General features: G+C 43.1%; 3 protein-coding genes across 3 annotated transcripts; 1 reads left to right on the forward strand and 2 right to left on the reverse strand.

The window, feature by feature from the left end:
* Positions 1-3306: 3306 nt before the first annotated feature.
* On the reverse strand, positions 3307-7015 carry LOC118287706 (NADPH oxidase organizer 1). Its single transcript, XM_035613171.1, has 8 exons — positions 6855-7015; positions 6676-6756; positions 6472-6541; positions 6107-6290; positions 5784-5992; positions 5581-5688; positions 5107-5224; positions 3307-4873 (listed from the first exon to the last, which is right to left on the reverse strand). The coding sequence occupies exons 1-8, from the start codon at positions 6927-6929 to the stop codon at positions 4186-4188; spliced, it is 1533 nt and encodes a 510-aa protein (XP_035469064.1). The 5' UTR covers positions 6930-7015; the 3' UTR covers positions 3307-4185.
* Positions 7016-14596: 7581 nt separating this feature from the next.
* Positions 14597-19636, reverse strand: LOC118287635 (glucose-induced degradation protein 4 homolog). Its single transcript, XM_035613024.2, has 6 exons — positions 19233-19636; positions 18769-18828; positions 17830-17937; positions 17625-17726; positions 17386-17516; positions 14597-16003 (listed from the first exon to the last, which is right to left on the reverse strand). Exons 1-6 carry the CDS (start codon positions 19533-19535, stop codon positions 15940-15942), a joined length of 768 nt encoding a protein of 255 aa, XP_035468917.1. The 5' UTR covers positions 19536-19636; the 3' UTR covers positions 14597-15939.
* atpaf2 (ATP synthase mitochondrial F1 complex assembly factor 2) lies at positions 19630-23779 on the forward strand. The gene is made up of 8 exons (XM_035613023.2): positions 19630-20191; positions 20289-20333; positions 20486-20634; positions 21197-21294; positions 21564-21644; positions 21793-21905; positions 22227-22342; positions 23039-23779. Exons 1-8 carry the CDS (start codon positions 20086-20088, stop codon positions 23174-23176), a joined length of 846 nt encoding a protein of 281 aa, XP_035468916.1. The 5' UTR covers positions 19630-20085; the 3' UTR covers positions 23177-23779.
* The last annotated feature ends 346 nt before the right edge of the window (positions 23780-24125 follow it).

Below are 24125 nucleotides of genomic sequence, written 5' to 3' on the forward strand. Positions count from 1 at the left end.
TGTCCCCGTTGAACTCCTGTCTATCTGTCCAAGCGCCACAGTATATTTACCGTTGATCGCAATCGACAGGTTTGGCGAATCTGAGCAATCCAGAGATTTGAATTGACCTCTTGAAGTTGGTTGTCATTTAGAGATTGTGAGCATCTGCAGGGGCATCTGTGGTGATATACCTGCAAGTGACGCACGAGCATCGTCCCACTGTTTCTTCTTCTCCCGCTTCTCCGCTCCCGACTCCTGTTGCTGATACCACTTACAATTGTGCTTCATCTTAGCACTTGGTCCCCTACACATGGAAGCGACGAAGCTGTATATATTCATTGTGAGAAAATTGGAAGCAGAAGCTGATCGTAAAGTTTTATTAGCCTCCAAAGGTAGCTCACGCAGACTTACACGCCCTTATGTTTATCTTCCAACCAGGAGTTTCTTAACGTCTGACATTTTGCGCTGTAGCCGGAGTTTGTTTGTATATTGATTGTATATATATATATTTGCTGCTTTGGTGTTTACAACTCAATGTCACTTTGGATAAATGATGATGGACATTATTAAATGCAAGTGTGAAAAAACCCTCATTGTCTATTCTCTAAAACCATCTTGAGGCAGCACATAGAAACATAATTCCTTCACATATGAACACTCCCTTCAGGAATTTTCCTCAGAAAGATCAACGAAACAAAAATGGTGTGTCTCAAAAGACATCTTTCATTCTTTGGCTCAGTGCAGCGCGTATAAATCATCTAAAATATTTTGGGAATCAGTGGTGCGTGAAATGATGAGTGATATCGCTACTGTTGAGGTATTTGCAAGATGGTTCATTAGACAGGTCCTTGGTCTGTGGTTGAAACTGTTGAGGAATGCAGATTCCTTGGCACAGTGAATGTAATGAGTCCACAGTGCAAATAAAACACATTAACATGGACAACATAGTACGAACAGAGCCACATTTGCATGTAACAAAGTGAAGCATTTGCATTAGTTCAGTCAGGAAGACTATACTCTCATGCACGCTTCTCATTCGTCCTGTCTTTCCTCTCCCGCATGCACATCACTTCAAGTGACGAAAGACTACGACGAAAAATGTTTCCATGACTAAGACGAGATGTTGACGAGCTGAAAAATAGATCTTTGATAATAAAAGTTAGATGACGAAATGTATATTTTGTTTCCCGTTGTCGACAGGAGACTGGACGAAAATGTTAAGCAGTAAGACAAACATCCTTGTGTTGGTCTTTTCCTGCTTGGCGTCCATCCAGACCGTGGTGGGGAAGCAGGAGAGATGTTTCTATTTCTCCTGGACCAACGCCAAACACTTTCCCTAACAGTGGTGGCAAAAGATCAGCAAGAAAGATCAGCAAGAGTTAGCACAGCAGCATGGCATAGATGGGAGAGAAAGGTAAAGAATCCTGATATTACAGTGTTCTGAGTGAAATGTTTTTTCATGAATTTCAACACTGGACAAAACCTTTCACCTAGATTTTCACCTTCTAAATTAATTTGTTTAAAGAGAGAAAACGTTTTCACTAAAAGTTGACTAAATTACAATGACTTATCGTCGACCAAAACTATACCAAACTTATGAAGGATAAACATGACTAAAATGTGACTAAAACTAATTATTTTCGTCTAAATACTAAGACTCAATCTAAAAACTGCTGCCAGAATGAACACTGCTTTAGAGAGGAAGATCTAATCTAATCTACGTGATCAGCTTCAGGTCCAACAAAGAGCTGTGTGAATTCCCTGCTTTTATCAGTAATAACTCATGAGCCAATCCAGTGTTGATATAGTGCCTGTTTTCTAAAAATAACAATTACATCCACTTCAGAAACGTCTCTGTAGTGGTGATTCACTGCCTGTTGCTTCAATCCATCTATTTCTTGCCATAAACATTGCAGGTGTGGTTCTTAAAGCATCATTCAGTATGCAGAAAAATGAAACATTAATAATTAAATAGGACTGGTTCCTATTTCCTACCAAGAATCACAGTAACTCCTCTGTTTACTTTAGAGGGCATGGTCACCACCTCAAAGAAAGGATTTATTGGTTTTACAGAAAATGATGAGGAAACCTGAACTGAACAATTGTGCTGCTGATGGGAAAAGACGCCCCCAAGGTCAGCGTGTCGCACACTTTTTACAACTGCCACAGAGGTTTTATGGCTATAATGGCTTGGTGTGTGTGTGTGTGTGTGTGTGTGTGTGTGTGTGTGTGTGTGTGTGTGTGTGTGTGTGTGTGTGTGTGTGTGTGTGTGTGTGTGTGTGTGTGTGTGTGTGTGTGTGTGTGTGTGTGTGTGTGCGTGTGTGTGTGTCTGTGTGTGTGTGTCTGTGTGTCTGTGTGTGTGTGTCTGTGTGTGAGAGATACTTCCAGTAACCAGGAACCTTCTGGAATTGGGCAGGATGGGAATTCACACGAGAACCAGGAAGGGATGTGTATATATTACACACACATTATGCAGTACACTTTAATGCCCAGGAACAGGACTAGTGCAGTGTTCGTAATTTGTTTTTGCTGCAAAACTGAGATTTATTTGCTCTTCTTATGATTGAGTGGGGTTTTGTGATACTCATGTTGTGGGGACTAAGATCATTTAAGAATGTCAATGTGATTTCCTCGGTGTGTGTGTGTGTGTGTGTGTGTGTGTGTGTGTGTGTGTGTGTGTGTGTGTGTGTGTGTGTGTGTGTGTGTGTGTGTGTGTGTGTGTGTGTGTGTGTGTGTGTGTGTGTGTGTGTGCGTGCGTGCGTGCGTGCGTGCGTGCGTGCGTGCGTGCGTGCGTGCGTGCGTGCGTGCGTGCGTGCGAGTTTGTGTGTGTGTGTGCACGCACAACTTGGGATGGTATCTCCAGATGATAACTTTTGGAGCGACTCAGATCTTATATTGATCAGAAAATGATTCCCCATCAGTATATCTCAAGTGAGCAGTGACATCATGAGGAAGTCTATAAACTATATCATGCATAGTTCATAAATGCATTTCCAGCCAGTCGGACTACAGACACGACCAAATGTTTTGCACTCAAACACTAAAATGACTCCTCTCAATATTATGTCATCTAAGAAAGCATCAGACGCTACCTGTTTTGTTCCCTCTCTGACTTGTTCTCTTGGATTCATTTCTCCGAGATTGTATTTGGCTCACGGAAGGACAAACTATTATTTCATCAGGATGAGTGTGTGGAGACTGCATATACGTGCATGTGTTTTTTTTTCCCCAGCTTCCTCCCACTGTCCCATAATGGATTGATGGTTGAAACACCTGAAAACCAGCACCCACACACACATCTGTTGCTCATGAATGAAAGACACTTCCTTTATTTTTTTTATGCAAGTTTGATTTTATTGACCGGTGTTTATGTTACATGTCATGTGGCTGAATTGTAATCTCTTACAGGTTATAATGATCTTCACTTGTCCCATCCGGTCTGTTCACACACACTGTTCTTTGCTGCAGTTCAGCATCTGATCTGCTGGAGGCTTCAAGTCCATTAATATTGGGAGACACTATTAAAATGCAGTTTATATGTTTTTATAGCTAAGTAAGAAAATTGAATGTACTGCTATGGTACATACTGATATTTTCATGTTATAAGTTGCACTGAAAAAGGAAAGAGGTAAACAAAATCATGTTCAGTGTAAATCTGTGGGCTGCTGAATTTCCCCCATGGGGATCATTAAAGGATTATTTTTATCTTATCTCAACTTCGGCAAGCTGCATTAATCTTCCCTTAAGTGGCTTTTAAGCTAGAAAATAAATTAATTCTACTGTTATACAACAATGTCAAATACATCATTTTCAACTTGCTCCCTCTGACGCTTCATTGAAGCTACATTATTCAAATACATGAATCAAACATTCACCTACCCACAACGCGATACTCAATTTGATCAATTTGATCAAAGTTGACAGCTCTTCAATCATTGGTATGACAAGAATTTAAAATAGAGGCGTGAACAGTGCTGCACAAAACACATTTGCCTCACGGACCCATTAAAAGGTGTGTGGGGATGAAAAGGATGAATATTTTACATCAGTACATTTTAAAATCTAAAAGTTTTCAATCTGTATATATTCATTCATCTCTAACCCCTAACCCTAACCCAGGATACACACACACACACACATATATAAATACACAATACAACAAGTTAATTTAGAGTATTTCAGGTGTAATATTCGTAGTGTAAACTGTCAGCGATCGCATTTTTGACTGTGCTCTGGCTGAATCCTAAGCTGGGCCTTGGTGGCCAGGGCTGCTTTGCGGGTCATAGTGGTGCAGCGGGTCAGGATCTCCTCAGTCTTGGGTCTGGGCGGCACCCTTGGGGCCCCCTGACTCCCTTCGGACCTGACCAAAGGCAGTGAGCTCTCAGAGCTCTCAGAGCTAATGCTGGCGCTGCGGACATCTGAGAGGCTGTGATCAGTGCTGCTGTGCCCCTCATCCCTGACACTGGGCTGGTGTGAGGCGGCGGGACTGCCCGCGGAGCTCTCCGAGAGCGAGTGACTGGATTCGCTGCTGGAGGAGAGGACGGAGAAGCCGGACTCGGTGCTGGCGTTGCTCATGTTGCGCAAGCGGCTGGCGGAGATGGAGGCATCTGTCCCCGCCTGAGCCTGCATCCAGGTCTCAGAGAGAACATCCAGAGATTGGGCCCTGTTGAACCGCCCCCGCACACTGGGCTCACCTCTGGGAGGGCCTGCGGAATCCCCCTCTGGGTTGGTTTGTTCGTCGTTGCCGAGCGGAGGAGAAGCCTGAGGCTCCCTGGGGGTTGCCAGGTTCAGAGTGGAGCTATGCAGCTTCCTCTGCAAGGTGAAAAGGCCTGCTCGTGGGTTGTTGTACGGCTGCAGGTACATGGAGGGGACGTAACCTGCTTTGCCATTGAATCTGGAGAGAGGATTGCAGGGAGAAGAGAATTTATTTTCAAATAGAGAATTTTTTTTTTATAATGTAAGAGTTTGCCGACTAAGATAACAATTTAAATTGAACCTGGGAGTTCATTTAGCATTGAAGAATATATATAAGAAAAATATGGTCCGTACTCAAGCTGGTTTGTTTTTTTTGGAATGGGTTTCCTACTACCAATAGAGTATCTTTTGCAATGCACACAGACAAGTTACCTTATGAGCCACCAGCCATTGTCCGACTTTCTCAGTACGTCCACCACAGAGCCAATGGGCACAGACACCTCGTCATCCTTGTCCGTCGAGTAACTCCTCACGGCACAGTACAGGGCACCTAAAGGTCGCAAACAGGAGAGAAGAAAAATGAGCACCAGAGCAGGCACTGCTGTACAGTTTAAATATGTCTTGAAATGTGGCAAAAGAAGGACAAAGGCACAAATTGTCTTCATAAAAGACAGAATGTGCAGAGGTTTATTTGAAGGGAACATATATGTAACTTAGTGTTGGCTGTTTTTACAGTAACAACAAGGTCTAATTATATGTTACGTATGTACACCTGGTATGTAGTGAATGGAAAAATGTGTCGATGCTCTTGACTGTTCGTGTCTGCATGAAAATGTACACTATGTACAATATGTGCCCCTGCAGTCTAACACCCTGAATCTGCAACCCGACAGTTAAATGCCTCACCTCCCAACTGGAATCCAGCGTCGTCGCCATCTTCTCCGTCACATAACTCGAGATAGGGGGCGGGAAACCAAGCCAGGCGCTTTTCCTCATTTTCCACCAGCCACCAACCTGGAGAGAGAAAAACACACAGTAGTGTGAAGACAGCTCACAATGTTTGATGCTGGAAGACAAAAGGCCTCTCTTTGCACTTTGAGAGCACTGACCTGCAGGTTCTTTGATCAAGACGTCCAGCCTCTCATCCACTTCCACCTTAAATGGACGATTCTTGGTGTCCTTTGTCTCATAAGCGGCCACGCAGCAGTAAGTCTGGGTGACGAACGGGTGGGTGACACTGCCCGCATGCTGGCGAGGAGCATGCGCTCCTCCACCACCAGACCCATCAGGCAGATCGTCAGACAGCAGGATCATGATGCTGCGTGAGGATGAAGTTACGTTGACAACAATGTTGTTTTTCTAATAATCATGAAATACCGAACTCAAACCAGAACTTGAAACTTGAACTAGAAAACCTGCGTGACAGAACTACCTGTTCTTGGTGAAGTCCGCCTGCAGGTCCTGGTCCTTCGTGATGAAGAACTGCGTGACCTCTGAGCTCTGAGTCACGGCTTGGTCGCACCTGAGCAGTTTGTCGCAGTAGCTCTCCAAAAACTTCATGCGCTGGATGTACCGGCTGGATCCTTTCTGCTGGAGGCTGCTCCTCCTGGCCTTTCCTGTTTCAAAAGAAATACATTTTTATATAGATGAGCATCAGAACTATATTTGCAAAGCATTCTCTCTTATTAATAATGAAATGTTCTGTTCATGCCCTTTTTCTAAATCCTCAAAAACTTTACAAAGAAATACTTAATGCAAAAAGAAACAACTTGTAATCAATAAATAAAATGATCTTACCACGAAATTTAGGGATCACCCTGTTTTTCCGAAAAGGGTTCATGTGAGGGAATCTATTTTTCAGCTGCCTCTGTTTGGAAATAATAATAATAAGAAGAAGAAGAATGAAAATACATTTACACTTTTTCCCGTACTAATATTATGCACAACCAAACTTAAACTTTTGATTAAGACTTGTTTTTGACATTGTTGATTTTGGCTTACGTGAAATTCCTTGAAATCCTGAAAGGACCTGTAGATAATCACTTCAGCCTCATCGGACCATGAGACGGACATCATGAACATCTGTGGGGGGGTTACAAAAAAATAATAATAATAAATAAACAGTGCATCACAGTGACGGATTCATCACCGAATAGTTCTTGTCTTCAGTCCTGTCTCACCTTGAGTTTCGGTGCGTCCCTGCGCACTGCTCCAATTACGCGGGCGCTGACCACAAAGCGCTGGTCGCCGGTCATCGTGTGCGTCTTCGGGTTGCAAGCTCGCAGGATGACAAAGATGCTTTTCTTTTCTGGAAATTCCGGCTGCTCTTAACCTGCCTCTTGGCGGCTGGCGGTTAATATAGGCTCCGCGGAAAGGAGGCGGACTGGAGGAGGCAACTTCGAGGAACGCCCGGGTGCTGAAGTGGAGGATGGCGATTCCCGACAGGAGTGGGACGCCACACTGCTCCAAGAGGAGGACGCACGTGTCCACCGGACACGGTGCAGAGGAATGCAGTTGCACTGGGGGGGGGGGGGGGGGGGGGGGGGGGGGGGGGGGGGGGGGGGGGGGGGTACGTCATGGCCAAACAGGCAACCTACAGACACTTGCAAACCAAACAAAAAAATGTAGAACCAGTATCACTGTGCCATAGATTGGCCACACAACTCTGTAACAGTCCAAGAATACCCAAGGAATTCTTTGGCACAAAAGCATGAAATGTGTAATTTTGTCACTGCAGTTTTAATTAGTGAGCTTGAGGGCATTCTAGTGAGCGGAATCAAAGGTGTTACCCCCTGACCCAGTCGTCATGGAAGAAGTAGAATGCAGGGCCCCGAATTCCTTCAGAGGAACAACACCGAGGCACTGGGTCAGATATGTGGATGTGCAAACGTTCACTGAACACATCAACTCCGTTGTCAGAAACATCCAGTTCACCGGGAGGACGTCAGGAACGGCACTTTGCCTGGTTTTTTGCCTGTTTTTTTGGACGGTGCCGTTCAGGTTGAAGAAAACAGGGGCCTTCACATTGGAGGATACAGGAAACGGCAGAACATCAGGCGTAGCAACATATTGTTCCTATATTATTCTGGAGCACCTGAAAAACTCGTTTTTTTCAAACCCAGTAACACATCAAGTCAAAGACTGGTTCATCTGCACACCGCACCCAGAAAAAGCAGCCAGGTATATGCGGTACAATTTAGGGAGGAATGAAAGCAGACAACATTGAATAAACGCATGGCTCATCTGTCTTCAAGGGACGGTCCTTTGGCGATACCGTACAGATGAACAGATTTTGGACAGGGGAGACAGGTGGTTCGAAAGAGGAAAAATAGAGAAACCGCAGGAGGAGGAGTCGGAGGCCTATCACGCGATTTTTCTCCCGCCTACAACGTTGCCCGAGAGTAAACAACCATTCACACGTAGGCCTTTTTATCTCTGCCAACCGCTCGCAGCAGATGTCTTTGAACAAAGCAAACACATTCTGATTTTCTTAAAGGTTTTTTACAATATCAGCTGCTCCACTCCTCTTTTCCTCCATTCCTCTTTTCCTCCATAGGTTCCTGGAATTTCCTGCATAGGTAACTCCCATTATTGAAACTTTTCTGCACGTGCAATCACTTTACACTTGTCATCTGGCAGCAATATCCCTTATCAGCAACTCATGTGCATGCCTGTGTGTGCGTGTTTGTGTGTGTGTGTGTGTGTGTGTGTGTGTGTGTGTGTGTGTGTGTGTAAGGGTGTGTGTGTGTGTGTGTGTGTGTGTGTGTGTGTAAGGGTGTGCATTTTGTGGGAGTGAGCAGGTGTTTCTTCAAAGTGAGGACTGTATGAGAGGGCCAGAGTCAGAGGGGGTTATCCCCTCCACTCATCAGATGGATTCGGGTGCAGAGTCCTTGTCTGAAGCGCTGCCAAGGCGTCATGCACACAAACACATACAGTGTTGTGGTGTAAAAGGTCAGGACTGTCCAGATTTGTGTATGACCCGGGAGGATGTCAGCACCTGAGTTTAAAGCCACGTGAGGTTTTCCCCCACTGAGGATCATGACTCTGAATTCTTGTTTATCTGCAGACGACACAAGAGGAGGAGGGGGGTTGAAGAGATCGGCGCATCAGATGTGCTGTACTGTACCGACCGTAGGAACAAAACACACTTCAAGTCCTTCAAGGACACAGTCACACCATTTATTCACACACACTGAAAAATGTGAAAATGTATTTGTATTGCATTAGGTTCTAGTTTAATAATTTACTGTTAAAAATTGAATGGATTTATTATTATGTCTTGACGTGGCCCATGATTATACTTGTATCACAAAAGTAACTTCTGGCTGTGTTGCTCACCTGCGGCACTTACATGACACTGGGCCCGTCATTGTACAATTATGCCAAGTATCGGGCCATTGTTGCCCGAGAAGTATTGAGGATCATACTAAAATTGTACATATGACGCAACTTCTGTTGTTCACCTCTGAGCTGCACTGGCAACAGGCATGCCCCTCTGATTCCACCACCACCGACATGAGTTTGATGAGATGCATGTGAGGAATACCAAACAATATTTTTCAGCATCACCTTCACCGGCAGTTCGTTCCTAAATGTAGCTGTCAAACCACTGTACCGAGCAGGGACATGCACACAGTGCTGTACTGTATATGATTATTGGATGTGTCAGGGTGTCGGTTGCTGATGTTCACACCAGCAGTCATCTGTCAGTATATCCAAAGTTGGATATTGTTGATTTGCCTGTTTAAAACCAAGCATTGAGGTTTATAATATATATACACTGAACAAAATTATAAACGCAACACTTTTGTTTTTGCCCCCATTTTTCATGAGCTGAACTCAAAGATCTAAGACTTTTTCTATGCACACAAAAGGCTTATTTCACTCAAATATTGTTCACAAATCTGTCTAAATCTGTGTTAGTGAGCACGAGATAATCCATCCACCTCACAGGCGTTGCATGTCAAGATGCTGATTAGACAGCATGATTATTGCACATGTGTGCCTTAGGCTGGCCACAATGAAAGGCCACTGTAAAATGTACAGTTTTATCACACAGCACAATGCCACAGATGTCGCAAGTTTTGAGGGAGTGTGCAATTGGCATGCTGACTGCAGGAATGTCCACCAGAGTGGTTGCCTGTGAATTGAATGTTCAATTCTCTACCATAAGCTGTCTCCAAAGGCGTTTCAGAGAATTTGGCAGTATATCCAACCGGCCTCCCAACCGCAGACCACGTGTAACCACACCAGCCTAGGACCCTCATATCCAGCATCTCCATCTCCAAGATCGTCTGAGACCAGCCACCCGGACAGCTGCTGCAACGATTGGTTTGCATAACCAAAGAATTTCTGCACAAGCTGTCAGAAACCACCTCAGGGAAGCTCATCTGCATGCTTGTTTTCCTCATCGGGGTCTCGACCTGACTGCAGTTCGTCGTCGTGACCGACTTGAGTGGGCGAATGCTCACATTCGATGGCGTCTGGCACTTTGGAGAGGTGTTCTCTTCACGGATGAATCCCGGTTTTCACTGTACAGGGCAGATGGCAGGCAGCGTGTATGGCGTCGTGTGTGTGAGTGGTTTGCTGATGTCGACGTTGTGGATCGAGTGGCGCATGGTGGCGGTGGGGTCATGGTATGGGCAGGCGTATGTTATGGACAACGAACACAGGTGCATTTTATTGATGGCATTTTAAATGAGATACTGTGACGAGATCCTGAGGCCCATTGTTGAGCCATTCATCCACGACCATCACCTCATGTTGCAGCATGATAATGCACGGCCCCATGTTGCAAGGATCTGTACACAATTCCTGGAAGCTGAAAACATCCCAGTTCTTGCATGGCCAGCATACTCACCGGACATGTCACCCATTGAGCATGTTTGGGATGCTCTGGATCAGCGTATACGACAGCTGGCCAATATCCAGCAACTTCGCACAGCCATTGAAGAGGAGCGGACCAACATTCCTCAGGCCACAATCAACAACCTGATCAACTCTATGCCAATGAGATGTGTTGCAAATGGTGGTCACACCAGATACTGACTGGTTTTCGGATCCCCCCCCCACCTTTCATTGTGGCCTGCCTAAGCCACACCTGTGCAATAATCATGCTGTCTAATTAGCATCTTGATATGCCACGCCTGTGAGGTGGATGGATTATCTCGAGCTCACTAACACAGATTTAGACAGATTTGTGAACAATATTTGAGAGAAATAAGCCTTTTGTGTACGTAGAAAAAGTCTTAGATCTTTGAGTTCAGCTCATGAAAAATGGGGGCAAAAACAAAAGTGTTGGGTTTATAATTTTGTTCAGTGTATATATATGTATATATATATATTACTGTCTTTACAGCAATTTAGTCAAAGTCAGGTTACATGGGAAATCAAAGAAACAAGAAGAAATATGATGCATAGTGAGCTTTAGAGTTGCTTGTTTGTGGATATTTGTTTAACCTTTGGTCACCCATAGCAATGTACTTTCTCTTTCAATATTACCGTAAGTCAAAACGCATCCCATAGAATGAAGGAATAATTATTTCATGTAAATGTGAACAGCATTTAAAAGCATAAAATATTTTCAGATTGGAGTAATATGGTCATTGACGTGTTATTTCATGGGTTGTCTTTAATTGTGTAGAAAGAAATAATGCTTTATGAGCTGGGTAATATACCATCTTGTTTATTATTTTTATGAAAGAAAAATAAAGCTAGACTGCACATATGTTTTTCACAATTGGTGAAGCAGGATTTGATTTTCCCAAGCCCAAGCAACACAAAAGAAAGAAGCTGCCAGAGACCCCAAATAAATGAAGGACTAAACAAGATACTGGCCAAACAAGTGACGTCTCTTCAGAACAACAGCTGATTAGCTGATATGTAAAGACATGTAATTCCCCATATGGACACACAGGAAAATGTTCCATAGCTTGTTGTATAGTTTGTTATCGGTCTTCATATTAATTGATCAAGTCTGTGACAATTAAATCTACAAAAGAGAATACAAGGACATTTATTCAACTGTAACTGCATGAAAAGACAGATTTACTTCAAGTTTCAGAAATCCTCTGGCTTCTGTCTTAACTCTCCTCCGCGATTTGCACGTGCAAATTCCTCGGGACACATTTGTAGGCTCATAGATAATGAGATTTTTGTGAGGGTCAGTTCAGAATTTCGCTGTGCAGAGGACCTACTTGGGTTTAATGACTCCTTCTGACAGTGCCTGTCCGTGGAAAAGTCAAAGTGCAACAGGATTGTCCACATTGCACCACACCGCATCATTTGGTTTGATTTGGACTGGCTTCACAATCACCTCTTTGTTCAATCTCCTTGAAACTGACAATTGAAACGTCAGAGTAATTACCCAGGTGCATGCCTCATAGTGTATCTTTCATTTCCCTGTACCTCCCAATGAGGTAGCCAAATGTATTTCCCATCATGTTTTTTGTAAAAGCCATTGTGTGCTTTACAGACACATGTTTGACAGTATCCTTCTAATAGAGCAAATTACGCCATAGCTGTTCTTGGAAATGAGTAGCTAAAATGGATAGATCGGGGAAACTGAGGCGGAAAAAAAAGGAGAGTACGTGACACGAAGCACAGTCTATGGCTTGTAGCACAGCCCCTGACAAAGATTGTCCAACTCTTCAGGAAGTGCTGTATGAGAAATGTGCAAAGCCATTTTAATGGCTCTTTAGACTTTGTATACTTAAAAACTCTGGAAGATTCTCTGATCATTATTCAGTCTGATTAAATATTTAAGAAGAACATGAATACCAAAACAGAATCAGTTTGTAGCACTGAATGGCGTCTACACCCCCCCCCCCCCCCCCCAAAAAAAAAAGAATACTGATTATATCAGATGAGATGTGTGTAATCAGGTTCTAGGATTTATTTCTGCCAATGGAAAAATCTAAAAAATAAGACACATTCTCACCAGACTTAGATAAAATAGCGGGAAAAAAGTGAACTCATTCCGTTAAAGATTATTATTATTTATTTTTTGCAGTGAGCCTTCCTTTGCCAAATGTTAATTCAGTACCATGCACAGAAGAAGGTGGAGTCAGTGGATGAGAGCTTTCTGTTTCCAAACAATTACGATCACAAGAAAATGGAATAGTGGCAAACATTCCACATTGGTTATTCTACAGCCAGAATCAGGAAATCACTGCATGTTCAAGGAATACACATGAATCAAATTTATTTGCTTTCTTTGAACCTGACAAACCCTACAAGGAACATGAGTCACTGCAAAAAACGTGACGCAATCCTGGAATCACTCATGTGATGCATATACTGTGTGTGGACCAATCTTTTTCTTCTTGCAATCTCTCTATCTCTGCATATTTATATACTGTATGTTAGTTGGATTTTGTTATTCCAGGTCTTACTTGTAATGGATTGTAAAGACCATAACGCTACATGCTGATGATAATCCACCACAGGTGTTGAAAGTGTTCAAGTTTAAAATGTTGCAATGTCGGAAACTTTGTCGGCACATTTCACCCACAAATCCTATCATTATCTATCAAACATTGAGATATAATTGATCGAACGATTGTCTGTCAATCATGAAACTGTACCATTGTTTCAGAGATGATATAAGTTTCTTTTGTGTATTTTTTTTGGGTGGCATTTCAGGGAAGGAAGCTTTAGTCTCCTTCCTTGTAGGGACACAATGAAAAATCTACACATGGCATCTGCTTCCTTCACTGCACTGCACTGTGCAGGTTTTGGCTGATGCACCTGCTGATTCATCACATACAGTATGTAACCTCTTCCAAGACGTTAGGTGACATGGGTAAGGGACTTGAAACGAGTGCCATGGCAGAATAAGCGTGATTATTTCCTGCATGCAAAGTAAAGAGAGCATGGTGGGCCGAAGCCACCGCTTCTGTTTGGTGGCGGCCGTTGCTTATACTGAATTAAATGTTTCCATATTCACCGGTTCTGACGAAGCGTCAAAAAGTTAACTTGAGTTAAAAAAAGAAGTTTAGACCGATGATAAGATAATGCCGTTTCTTTAAGATAACAACATGACCTTCCTCTGCTGCCCCCCCTCACACTACAGTATTTTTTGTCTCACTTGTGGGGAATATTAGAACAATTACATCTACAGATTTCTCACTTTCTCAAACATCCCCAAAAATATTGTCATTTGTCATTTGTTAAACACACTCACTTGTGCTGTTACTGTGACGTCTATATTTCTGCATTGACAACACAGTTGATGCAGGAATCCACTGTACTCACTCTCTTCTGGGTTCCGCAATATTTCAGGGCCATGCAGGTACAGTTTTTTTGTTTTTCAACACAATATACATGCAATACATATAATTTTCAAATGTTAGCATGTCATATGTGTAACTGATAAATGTATATTGAGACATTTCGCTTTCTTTTTTTCTCTCTCGCGCTTGTTGTACCAATGAAAAGTATGTCATTCCACCCTCTCCTTCTTTTACAGCACAGCTCTTTGGTGAAATAGACAGTCAACTCCTCTCTGCAACTTTTGTTTAGATTACCGTGAAATTCAGCACCGATGTGGATGCACAGATCCAGGGTGGATGACTCTGCTAATCCCGCAATTTTTCCTCAAGCACCTCTAGTGGTTGAAATTTTGGAGCGTCTGTGTGACGTGTCGGGGAAGTATGTCATCCTCTAGTGGGTGGATTGGCACAGAATGACTCTGGTGCCACCGTGAGGTCGGTTTTCAGTGAAATGCCTCAACAACTGTTGGATAGATCGTAATGAAGTCTGCGGCACACATTCAAGTACTTTGATAATCCCTAAAAACACCCAGCTGTATACAAATAGTTTGTTTCATAATGATTAATGCAAGGTATGGTATAAAAGCATCAAAGACGTCCAAGAAATAAATGTCATGTAATGCGTCAGTCAAGACATTCAAGACACAGGGAAGAGTTTTTGATACTTTTTTTTTTTTCAAATCTGCAATCCATTCTTTTACAGTCACACACCATCAATCAAAACCAGACTTTTTCTCAAACACACTTTTGATCTGTTATAATACAACTCTGATAACATTTAAAAAGATGGCACCATCACATGGGAAGGGAATATGATGAGGGAAGAGAGTTTTCATAGGCAATTTAACAAAAATACCTCTTTTCATGAAGATAGTTTTCTTTCCTTTTCAATTTTTTTTTTTTAACATTTTCATATACTCTTAACGATAGAATATAATTCTGTCTCTGAAAACTGAAGGTTTCACGTCCGGAGAGTGCCACGTTGAAAGTGTTGCATAGTCGAGGAGACATGTAAATGTAGGGATAGTGGGGATCTTAATTTAAAATGACACATAAGGAGTAAAAAGCTCTTTGTTTAATGCAGAGTGCAGGGTAAAAATACTTTCTTCTTGAAGACGTTAAATGTGATTGAAAAACTAGTCGGAGAGCTTGAGCTGCCACCCGGTCCTTGGAGCTTGTATTACTGGGGCATATAGTTGTATGTAGTCCGTCTTTGTGCAAACGTTGTTCAATAGATCACGATCCACGGCAATCACATGTGATAATAATCTCCCAAGCAAGTTTTATGAACACAGGGGGAAATGCTTATTTCGCGTATCATCTGCCGCTCTGCATCCATCCTCTTGGCAGGCAAAAAAACAACAACAAAAACGAACAAACAAAATACTGTTAAGCTTATGTGCAGATTAAAGCTCCATTCCTAAAACCTGAAGAGCTCCGAACATAAACCGAAACTGACGAGGTGTTTCTCTTCTTTAGGGATTGTGTGTATAAAAGCGAACTCCTCGGAGGAATCCTTGTCCGACGGCAGTCAAACGTGTTCATGTTGATCATTCTGCATCTGCTGGACGAATGCTGAAAACGTTTCGTGTTGCAAAACCATCGAGATAGCTTTCAAAGCGTCTTTTTAAAACCAGACATTAAAAACAAATGGTTCACGATATGACCCACACCCAGTCTCTGCTGTTGGTTCGAACTTCACAAGCTCCGGCCAGGGAGCACGACTGCTCCTCCGTCTCGTCTCATCCATGCATACATTCATTTGTGCTGTCCCTTCACCGATAGATCAGCTGTCCGTCCGCTGTTTGAGAACATGCGAGCACTTTGCCAAAGCCCAACTTCTTTCTCATCCTCAGTTGTTCTGCTTTTCCTCCTCAGTAGCATTTGCAGAACTTGGCTTTGCCTCGAGTCTTAGTCCATCCCACAAAAAAAAAAAAAAAACACAAAACAAAACGAATAAACAAAAATTAAGGATCCACAATGCCGGCCGGGGTCACCGGAACTCGTAGATGGCTGCGCTGTGCTCAGGAACATGTGTGAGGTTTAGAGACTGGTACCTGCAGTGCAACAACACAGTATATGTTAGACATATCTTTCCATAATACCTCTACATTGCAAAAAACATAAATTCATGAACTATGAAAAAAATAAGCCCTGGTTTCACACTTGAAAAAATGATTTTTTAGATGATCAAAGGGGTTTAATTTAATTTATAGATATAATCATTGAGATCAAACTCCTTTTTTGTTTTCGTGGTCTGCATTTTTCCAGCAATAGTCGTTCAATGTGTTCAGTTATTTCCCCTTTATATGGGAGGTTCTACTGTTAGAGGTGGAGTCAGACTGGATTCAAACTGCCTTCATTCATATGAGGGATTCCCAGAGAAATTACCCCTATATTTAAGAAATGATAAATGCAAACAAGGCATCCTGCTGCTGCTTCACATAGAAGCATTAACCTGGTGAAACACAGGGCCTTCACTGTGAAAAAGCCACAAGAAACGCTACGTTGGATGTCACCAAATCAACCAGCACTGAAATTATAAAAATAAATGAGAAGGTACAGATACATTCTGTTTTTAACCTATAAAGACATTCTTAGGCCTAAATTGCCAAAACTGGAGATGCGTGGTTTGACCATTCTCTGAATCTTCAAGCGGATTCATGAGTGAGGCCAAGTGAAAAGAATCGCAGGCATTCATTTTCCTTAGAAGGTTTGAATTCAGTGACTTCATTTGACTCTTCAAAGTTAAACTGTGGTCCACTCTGACAAGAACAAACCCAAAATCAAAGGGTTTTGCTGGTATGAAAGATGGATGTTTGGAAAAGCACGAGGAACAAGATGGATTGTGGGCGAACCGCAGTCTGGACTGATGCTCATATTCAACTTTTCTTCTTCACTGGCTGTCTCCAGCCCCTCACAATGATGCCAAGTGCTAACACCCTCATAGTACGTTTGACATAAGCACTGGCTGTTAATCCTTTTTGAAAATAAAAAGTATTCTGTGGTCAGAGCAAGAAACCAAATGGCTTCAAATATATGGTTAAAGCAGGGAACAAAAAAAATCAATGGAATGAAAATAGTGTTTTTGGAACAATAGCTTAACCATTATGCACAGAGGGAACTGAAAGGACCTCAAATAATAATGAGAACACTAAAGATGGAGGACGAGCAGGCCTGTTTGCTAAAAGGACCACAGAGTGGGACCACACAAAATCAAACGCAACCCGTGGTAGTGAATGTTCCACTTCATCCAGATAGTTACGGGAAAAAGGCCACCTACTAATCAACAGCTTACAAAGCACCCTGGAGCTGGAAATTGTGTCTATCGCAGACTTAATTTCCCATTTGTGCTGGGATTTGATCCAGCAACCTCTCCTTTCTCTTCACCTAAATGACCCAGCATAACATCACAGTAGCCAGTGTTGTGCTGCGTTACCATTCAGAGCTCCTGTGGTAGTAGTAGCCCTCAATCGTTGCTGTGGATTTCTGGAAGCAAATGTAGTAGAATCCAGCAAAGGACGCGCCGCTGATGTCTTTGATTGTATGGTCTGGGACCAGGAACTGCTCCTGGGGGGACGGACATGGTGAGCAACAGCAGCAGCTGCGGTTCAGAGGTGACTCACATCAACAACATATGGTCAAGCAGCTCGATTTAGGCGGCAGCCGAACCCTTACCTTCCACCTCATGAAAATGAAGTCAGAGTTCTTCAGATCCTCGTAGTCGAAATCGTCAGAGTTGAACGTCTTTGCATACTGGTAGAAGGCCTGGAACTTGCCCTTCACAAAATAAAAAAAAATTGATTAAGTCACAATAAGCAAGCAGGCTATAGCGTGTGTGGAGCCCTCACCGAGATCATTGAACAAGGTTTATTCGCCTTACCCAGTGCTTACGATCCACATCTTCATCTGCGTCCCACTTCCGAGTGAGAAACGGCCGCTTCCTGCTGATGATCTCTCCAGCGAAGAACGTGGTCAGAGTTGGGTATTCCTACGAGAGTGAAGCCAACAGAGGGACACACATACACACACAGGAATGATTTGTTTTGGCACCTCTGTCGTAGTGAACCTCTTTGATATCACGTTGCCCTGTTGTGGGGGGGCAACGTGGTTTTGAAAGTAGGAATGTATATGCTGATATTCATGTTTTGTTATTATTCGCCGATAAATATGTTTTCGTAGTAGTGATTGATTTAGTTACGTTTTGTACGATGATGGGAGAAATCTTTAAATCAAGTAGGAAGGGATGCCTTGATTTTGCAAAACAATAATAATTATCATTAGTTTGAGTTGACTCTGCAGTTAAATGTGATGGACTGTCCCAACCATAAAACTCCCCATTAAAAGCCGCGCTACCAACACCGCCCCCCATCCTACACAGACAGACACTGTGTCATTGTCATCTTTACCTGTGGCAATAAAACCTCCTTCTTTAAATGTGTGTCAAGACAGGCTATCAAATGCCCGCTGATCTTCCCAGCACACACACACACACACACACACACACACACACACACACACACACACACACACACACACACACACACACACACACACACACACACACACACACACACACACACACACACACACACACACACACACACACACACACACACACACACACACACACACACACACACACACGTCCGACTGTAGAGTTTAAACGTGGCATCCTCTACAATGTGGGAAAGCACGGAGTCGGCCTGAGCGGAGCTAGATTGTACCAGTCTCCTGGGGAAAGGGACACAATGGAGCAGTGGCCGGACACGGCTCCGGTGATGTACGTCTGTGGCGAAATACGGAGAATCAGCCCTCTCACCTCAGTCAGTCCCTTTATCTTCAGGTAGCCACACAGGTAGGAATCCTCCATGGTGACATGCTGCGAAAAAAGACAACAGAGAAGGTCACTTCATATCTGGATCATGTAGGAACTTCAGTGTTAAAGCAATGCGTAGGAATGATGTCAAGGTAGTTTTTTAAATTCCTTTTAACAGCCTGTCACACACAACATGCATGTTTGCGAGAGTCTTGCGACGTGGGGAACCTGACATCGGATTGAACCTCAGCTGGGAGGTGTTTTTTCTCATAATAGCACTGAATCAAATGTATGTTTGTGGTTGACAGGGGGCAGCCACAGTTAGCTCAGGCGGGTAGATCGACGACAGGCCAGGGCCCATTGATTTTCAAGCTGTCAGTCATCGCACCGCCCGTTTGACAGATCGCCAGCAGCAAGACCCCCTGACAGCTCGCCCGGTTCATGAAACATCCGCCGCAGGGCCCCACCTGCAACACGACCTCCACGTCGTACGAGTTCCCTTTGCTCTTCTGGTGGCCCCTGAACTTGGAGCCGCTGTACAGCAGCGAGGTGACGACACCGGGCTGCTGCGTGTTTATCGGCGGCGGCGGGATAAGCGAGGCCGAGGATGCGAAGGCCGCGGCGGGGGACTCGCTGAGGTATCCGGCGGGGACAGGCATGGCTCCCGCTTCGCTGGCTCGGCACCGACCGCGGTCACTGGCCGTCCGGGCGATGGACTCTTGTCGGCGTCTACGAAGAGGTGGAGGAGGAGCGGCGAGGCCCACCAACATTCAAACCCCCTCTTGTTCCTCCGTATTTTAGTTTAGCAGCCACCAATCTCCCAAAAAAGTAAGAGGACTCCGACGCGCTGACGTAGAAGCAGCATCCGCACACCTCATTGGCCAATTGAGCTGACCGTGCTTAGATCTTCAACGCTCATTGGTTAGACTTGCGGAAGGCTTCATGGGAGTATGTGGGTGTAGTTTTTTGTATGTTGCGAAAGAGTGGGTTGAAGCACTTAATAAACTACACTACCCAGGTATTCCGAGTATCTACAACGCCGTACTGTCAAACACTGAACCAGAAGGTCAGACGCTTCTTTTTTTTCTAAAGCCGATGAAGACATGTGTGGTAGGAAATAGAGACGTAGCGACTTCGTTCACTTAGCCAGGGCAGTATGAACAAGAACTGAGGCTAATACGGAAAAACAACCACTCGTATAAAAATGCAGCGTGCAGCTAACTAACAACCTTCAGTCAGAAAGAAGTAGCCTAGCGTGTCGGCTCTCCTCTCGGCTAGCTTCTCTTCAAAAGTACATCAAGTGTTCACCAGACAGCCAACATGCTCAGGAGCCTGGTTCGACTTCGGAGTCACTTCGGAAATGCCCATGCTCTCAGTAAAGTGTGCCCAAGAAGTCAGCACGCTCGGTACTCCACGGCACTGGCAGGTAGGATAAAGAAGCTGATCAATGTGGATCAAACTGCAGCAGCACTACGGCTGTCTCTGACTCTGTTGACTGATGAGATGTTTTCTGATGTTACCAGATAGAAGGAAATTCTATCAAGATGTCAGCATCTCCCAAGGTGATGGTAAGTGTCATAACGGAGAAGGTTCTGTGTGTTTTGGAAGTGATAATCTTCAGTGTCAGATGTATTTTCATAGTCACGACATAGGGAAGATGTTTTTGAGATTGGTACGGTGGCCTAATAAGATGTTCCTTCTCCATACTTGTGTCACACAGGTGGTATATATGAGATAAACCTCGACAGAAGGAAGCTGAAGACCCCGGGCGGGAAGCTGTTCACAGTGCCAAATGAAGCCCTGGCCATCGCCGTGGCAACCGAGTGGGATGCTCAAAGGGACACGCTCAAGTTCTACACTATGCACCTGGTATGGCCTTTGACCTGGGGATTGAATGAAGTTTTTTTTGCAGTGTTTTATCAATGAAGACCGCATGTGCTAATGTCAGAGGAAAATGTTACTGTAGCCTCATTAAGCCTCGATGACAACGAGCAGTGGCGCTTACTTGACACAGCAGATGCCACAAATTTAATGGGAAAGGCTATTCTTTGAAGAGTCATCATATAGTGACTAGTAACTGAGAAGGAAATGTTGAACACATTTTGAGTAACCTCTATGCTCTAGTCTAGAAAATACTTTTACAATAGTATACCAAACGTCAGTTAACACGACAACTTGACAGATCTTGTGGGAAACTAGGTCATGGTTTTCAAAAATAACATGCAAAGCCTTGACGTATTGTATGTGTATGAGACAGAATGTTTCATAGGATTTGCTATTAGATGCTGCAGCCCAGATCCTCCATTCAATGAGTTTTACTCCAGAGCTAAATGTAACCTGGCCCTTTGAAAAAAGATTGCTCTTATTGCTCTTGCCATGTGTTTATTTGTTCCTGCCACTAGCAAATGTAAACTGTTAACTCTTCCCATAGACCACACTGTGCAACACAGCTCTGGACAATCCCACCCAGCGTAACGAGGACCAAATGATCGGTGCTGCTCTGAAGTTTCTGGAGACTGACACTGTCTGGTATATGCTTATTTGCTTTTATTTTATTTCATTGTTTTTCTAATGATGGTATTAACCATTATTTATTAAAAAAAACATTTCTAAATCATAGCTTTGTTTTTGCTATTAATTAACAACAACATTAATTTGCTCACTGTTCATTCTTATACAATCAGCCCATTTTGAACAACACTCCTAGTAAAAGATCAATACAACCACTGTTTACACATCAAAGCATTTAATGATAGTAAAAGATTAACACGATAAAAACAGAACTATGTTTTGTGTAGTTACAGAGTCGATGAGCCCCATGCTTTGGTTGAGCTACAGAAAAATGAGTGGGACCCTGTGCTGCACTGGATTGAAAACAGGTAAAAGCAGTTTTTGTCATTGTTAAAACACTTACACTGTCATTACCCCCCCCCCCCCCCCCCCCCCCCCCCCCCCCCCATAAATCACTGGTTAATATTATTGCCATTTTTTCTCCAAATTGTATGTATTTCTGCAACTCACTTGCAGATACAATGTCACCATTGGCTCCTCGTCCAATATTTTGGGTCCTGAGATCCCAAATGCAACCAAAGACACATTCCGGCAACACCTGAATTCATACAACTTTTGGTCTCTGACAGGTGAAATACTTTCAGCAATAATTTATCTTTTTGAACAGCCCTTGATTGAATGGTATATGTCTATGTGTTCTAAAATATATATCTTCTTTTGATTTGTTGATAGATCTTGCACCTGACATCTTTGTTATTTGATGTGCTGTCATGTCATATATGGTTGTTTTCATGTTCATGCTCTCGGTGTAAAGCAAATTCCCTCTGGGGCAATATAAGTTATTATAAGTATTATTTGTGTTACTCCAATTGTTTGGTTAAACCTGTTTTGTAATATGACGTAATAGCAGAAGAGCAGAGCTGTGCAGTTATATGTTTTCTCCTTTGCAGGGCTGGAGTATGTGATCACACAGCTGAAGTCTGTGGTGCTGTCGATGGCGATGATTGACAGACATCTGAATGTGGAACAGGCTGTTCTACTCTCTAGACTGGAGGAGGAATACCAGGTAGGACAAAGAGTGTTTTCACCCAGATGTTTTCCAACAACTTTTAAATTAATATTGTGTTGGTATTTCTTCTTACAAAGTGAAGCGTTGCTTATTTGGCTTTTTTTGTCTGTGTGACTGCATCCTCGATTTGTCATGGCCAGAAAAAGAAATTCCTCAAATATTCTAGAGAAACAGCACCCTCCTGTGTTTCCATAGTGTTTCGCATGATACACAAGTCCATAGCAACACAATGTACAACGTAGTGTAGAGGATAACTTTGCTGGTGATAGTGATTTTGTGATCTTGTACTGCATGTAGCATCTTCAGTGTTGCAAGTGAGAATGATTGAGACAGAACCACTGCTTTTTCTGCTCACAGTCATTGGTTATTAATTTCCTCCAAGCAGGTTTTGTTTTCACCAGCAGGATGGTGCAAAATGTACTGAACTAATTTGCTCCAGACATAGTGGAGAGATGGGAAATGGTTCAGGAAAGAACCCATTCAATTTTAGTGTGCATCCAGTCAAAGGGGAGGATCCAGGAATTTATTTTTCCTCACTCTCACTTGATATACCGAGATAGGGCATTTTTCGACAATTCTGTCAGGAAATAATGTACAGAATATGATGTAATAAGTCAGACATATTTTGGATAGTTTGTGCCAATCTAGTTCTCCATTATCCTTCATAACATGTTTTTTTCCTCTCCCGTACAGATTCAGAGCTGGGGAAACGTAGAGTGGGCCCACGACTACGACATGTATGAGCTTAGGGCACGGACGGCTGCTGGAGCTCTTTTTGTCCACCTCTCATCTGAGAGTTCAACTATCAAGCGGAAACTTTTGCAGGACTGAGAAGGATGAGCTCAAACATAAAACTCTCAGAGAGCACTCTGCAAATCTGCCCCTCAAACTGAGAACACCCCTAGCTCCTCAGTTTATCCATGATTCTACATCCATGCTGACAAACCATAACGTCCTGTTTGTTCTATTTCGCAGCGGCAGCTGCTCTGTCTGTGATCTGTAGCAGATTCATCTCACTCCAGCACAACATACTGGCTGTCTTTTTTGCAGTGTTTTTATGTGGCAGCTGCCAAGAGTGACACCCCTCACAGAGTTTCCAGTCGGTTCTCAGGCATCCGTGACATTTTGGCCACTGGTGACTACTGCTGTTGTCTGTTTGGTGGTGGAATGTTAATTCCACTGCTGCTTTTTTCCCCTGTGTGCTACATTTGAATTCTGGAAGGTGCATATTCTGCTCTAACAACAAACTGTCCATACTTACTGCACCATGTGTAGATGAAGCTGCAATGCATGTGGAAACATATTCACTGACATTAGGTAAAACATACTACATTTAAATTACTATCTGTAATTGAGATTGTCATAATTCATGTTGTATGTGTTTTGGCAATTTCAGTGCAGAAATGAGGTGAGCAATTAAATCCTCTAACGAAAGCCTGGTCATCTGCATCATATCATTTGTGTAGTGCTGTTTCGAAAAAAAAGTATAATTTTACTAAAAAATTTAATTCAAATAACTTTATCTATCCGTTAGGAACTTCATTTGTATAAAAGCATTAGAACACACATTTCAACAACATATAACCACGCCCAGAGAGGTTATAAAAGTAATAAATAGTGTTAAAATAAATGTATCAACCATTATTGAGTCTGATGGATGTGGGTCATGTCAAAGCTTGACATTGTTCTCTCAGTCCTCACTGAATGATCTATGTGGATACAGATCAAACTATATCGTCGTGCAGTAGTAATGTTCATGTACACATCTGACTGTTTTGTT

This window comes from Scophthalmus maximus, chromosome 16, assembly GCF_022379125.1.
Source record: "Scophthalmus maximus strain ysfricsl-2021 chromosome 16, ASM2237912v1, whole genome shotgun sequence".
NCBI classification, from domain to species: domain Eukaryota; kingdom Metazoa; phylum Chordata; class Actinopteri; order Pleuronectiformes; family Scophthalmidae; genus Scophthalmus; species Scophthalmus maximus.

Excerpts from the sequence above, each read along its gene's own strand:
- atpaf2 (XM_035613023.2), top strand. The coding sequence starts at position 20,086 with ATGCTCAGGAGCCTGGTTCGACTTCGGAGTCACTTCGGAAATGCCCAT. Across the intron at positions 21,906-22,226 it reads CAACTTTTGGTCTCTGACAG|GGCTGGAGTATGTGATCACA; the intron begins GTGAAATACTTT and ends TCTCCTTTGCAG. Across the intron at positions 22,343-23,038 it reads GACTGGAGGAGGAATACCAG|ATTCAGAGCTGGGGAAACGT; the intron begins GTAGGACAAAGA and ends TCTCCCGTACAG.
- LOC118287706 (XM_035613171.1), bottom strand. The coding sequence starts at position 6,929 with ATGACCGGCGACCAGCGCTTTGTGGTCAGCGCCCGCGTAATTGGAGCA. Across the intron at positions 6,542-6,675 it reads AGGATTTCAAGGAATTTCAC|AGGCAGCTGAAAAATAGATT; the intron begins GTAAGCCAAAAT and ends ATTTCCAAACAG. Across the intron at positions 6,291-6,471 it reads GGTGATCCCTAAATTTCGTG|GAAAGGCCAGGAGGAGCAGC; the intron begins GTAAGATCATTT and ends CTTTTGAAACAG.
- LOC118287635 (XM_035613024.2), bottom strand. The coding sequence starts at position 19,535 with ATGTTGGTGGGCCTCGCCGCTCCTCCTCCACCTCTTCGTAGACGCCGA. Across the intron at positions 17,727-17,829 it reads ATGTGGATCGTAAGCACTGG|GGCAAGTTCCAGGCCTTCTA; the intron begins GTAAGGCGAATA and ends TATTTTGTGAAG. Across the intron at positions 16,004-17,385 it reads TACCACAGGAGCTCTGAATG|GTACCAGTCTCTAAACCTCA; the intron begins GTAACGCAGCAC and ends GTTGCACTGCAG.